This window comes from Limulus polyphemus, unplaced genomic scaffold, assembly GCF_000517525.1.
Source record: "Limulus polyphemus unplaced genomic scaffold, Limulus_polyphemus-2.1.2 Scaffold10620, whole genome shotgun sequence".
Classification (NCBI taxonomy): Eukaryota; Metazoa; Arthropoda; class Merostomata; order Xiphosura; family Limulidae; genus Limulus; species Limulus polyphemus.
Window position 1 is genome coordinate 14,213 of NW_013676230.1, and position 3,019 is coordinate 17,231.

Here is a 3,019-nt window from a genome sequence, read left to right on the forward strand (position 1 = left end):
TTTATATTAGCTTTTCATTGAAGATGTGGGTAACTAATGTTGATGAAAAATTTCTTTGTATTATTATATACATGAATTTAAAATATAAATATTATATAGTACTTCAAATTTTGTATTTATTATATATATAATATTTATCAAAGTTAACTTTGTAAACAAACATGATACACACTTCAGTAAATCTTGTGTATTATTATGTGCATTGTAAAAGTCTTGATTTTTAACAGTTTTAAATTCAAAATTGTTACGATGTCAACTTCTTGCCTGATGTAATTTCAAGTTCCGATCCTGGTTAGGTTCTGTAAATGGGTTCATTATTCATTAAAAACTTGCTCAAGTGAATAACAATTAATTAAAACATTGCCAGTTGCATATCGTTACATTCCCTTGTGAAAGAAAAGATGTAAAACTTTTGTGATGGCTTTACAAGTTACTTCAAGCACAGTTTACTAGGGTTAATGACAGGTATAATGAATTGTAGCTGGTTTATACATAGTTAATCATGTTTTTATAATATTAGTCTATACAATACAAAATATGATGTAGTAGAAAATGTACTTGTTTTTTTTTACCTTAATAAGATGTTTGATACATCCAACTTTTAACACTTTATTGATTTGATTATTGTTTTAATTTGTAATTTATCCTATGTTTAAAAGTCTGGCATGACTGATTGAACAGAGAATACTGCTTCACAACGATCAGAGAGTTGCAGGTTTCAGACGTACCAGTGTCTCTCACAACTTTCACCAGAACACGCACATGCTCGTGTGGTGTTACAAACGTAATACGTTCAAAATGTACAAAAGTCAAATTATAGTTTATTTAACACTAAAGAAAACAGTTACACAAATTATAAATTACAATGTAAAAAAAGAGTAATTTTACACCTTATTCAATATCAATGAACAATATGCAATAATAAATTAGCAACATAACGTAATATAAAAAACAATAAATTACACTTCAGTTAACACTACATTAGCCCAAGGGTTGGTGGTGGGTGCTGCCAGCCTTCTCTCTGGTCGGCAGTTCAAAGTTAGGGATAAAGCTGATCAAACTTAATTAATCAAAAATAAATGTTTCTTTGGATAGCAGGAATAATCAGTAACACTAATTTCATTAACCAAAAATAATAATAAACATGACAATGACAATATTTCAGACATGTGGATAGTTGGAGTAATTGAAAACATTAATTTCTGCCAGTTTATTAATTTCATGGCTAATTGATTTCATTGTAAATTTGATTTATTGACTATTATATATGACAGTAATCAATGTCCATAGGTAATCAAGTTAAACACCCAGCTCTACTTATATATATATATATATAACTGTCTTTTTTTTATTTATGTCCTGATTTTTTGCAGGTAATAAATCTGAACAGTTTTCATTGTGTTACAGATTATGTTAATGTTTTGATAATCTCAACCTTCACAGATTCCTGTGGGGTCGTACCATACCAACAACACATCAGATCACTCATCTAGTGCTCCTACTTCTCCAGTGTCTCAACATTTTTCTCCACTTAACTCTCCAGGCCTTGGGCCTGGCTCATCTCTGAGCAGAAATTCCTTAACAGATACTAACTATTTACTTCATCATCAACAACAACAGAATCAGCAGGCAAATGTTATACAACAACTACAATTTGGGCAGTACGACACTGTGGGTGAAAGCCTTGATCAGTCTGACAAGTTTGTCATGGTAGGTCTACGGTCTTACTGATACAGATCCATAATCTTTGAAAAATGTCTCGGTGGTAAACTTGAAGGCTTATAATACTACAAATTAGGTTTTGATATCTATGATGAGGACAGAACAGACAGCCCATTATGTGGCTTTGTGCTTAATAACCAAGAAACAAAAGTTGAACTACTCTTTCTTTATGTGCTCAGACGAAGCTTGTACGTATGGTGTTTCTTGTCAAAGTTGTTAAATGAGTTGAATTTTCCATGCAAGGTAAAGAAACTTAAAAGGTTTTCTTCTGGTATTAGATAAGCATGTGAAAGTTTTATTGTATCTCTGGTACACTATTTTCTTAAAGCTTAGTTCAGGTTTAATCCACGAGAGGTCGTTAGTATTCCAGGACCACCTAGTTATCATTAGACAATAACTTTAAATTTTACCATCTGACTCATGACACATCTATTGTGATTTATATTTACATTCTGGATATCAGAGGTAGTACTAATCATTTTGTGTTCTATATTTGTAATCTGTCTTACAGAGTTAAGGCTAACCCTGTTGTATCCTATGTTTATACTCTGTCTTACAGAGTTCAGGCTAACCCTGTTGTACCCTATATTTATAGCCTTTTAGAGTTAAGGCTAACCCTGTTGTATCCTATATTTATACTCTGTCTTACAGAGTTCAGGCTAACCCTGTTGTACCCTATATTTGTACTCTGTCTTACAGAGTTAAGGCTAACCCTATTGTACCCTATATTTATAGTCTTTTAGAGTTAAGGCTAACCCTGTTGTACCCTATATTTATAGTCTTTTAGAATTAAGGCTAACCCTGTTGTACTCTATATTTATAGTCTTTTAGAGTTAAGGCTAACCCTGTTGTACCCTATATTTGTACTCTGTCTTACAGAGTTAAGGCTAACCCTGTTGTACCCTATATTTGTACTCTGTCTTACAAAGTTAAGGCTAACCCTGTTGTACGTTGTATTTGTACTCTGTCTTACAAAGTTAAGGCTAACCCCGTTGTACCCTATATTTGTAGTCTTTTAGAGTTAAGGCTAACCCTGTTGTACCCTATATTTATAGTCTTTTAGAGTTAAGGCTAACCCTGTTGTACTCTATATTTATAGTCTTTTAGAGTTAAGGCTAACCCTGTTGTACCCTATATTTATAGTCTTTTAGAGTTAAGGCTAACCCTGTTGTACTCTATATTTATAGTCTTTTAGAGTTAAGGCTAACCCTGTTGTACCCTATATTTATAGTCTTTTAGAGTTAAGGCTAACCCTGTTGTACTCTATATTTATAGTCTTTTAGAGTTAAGGCTAACC

General features: G+C 32.2%; 1 protein-coding gene across 1 annotated transcript in view; it reads left to right on the plus strand.

Moving 5' to 3' along the window:
* LOC111083672 (CREB-regulated transcription coactivator 1-like) overlaps nucleotides 1-1,710 on the plus strand; it is a gene marked incomplete at both ends in the record, with an annotated part of 12,690 nt that extends 10,980 nt beyond the window's left edge. Inside the window, one exon of the mRNA XM_022380322.1 lies at nucleotides 1,444-1,710. Within this exon, the coding sequence (XP_022236030.1) occupies nucleotides 1,444-1,710 (267 nt within the window). The remainder of the gene's footprint in view (nucleotides 1-1,443) is intronic.
* Between the last annotated feature and the right edge of the window lie 1,309 nt (nucleotides 1,711-3,019).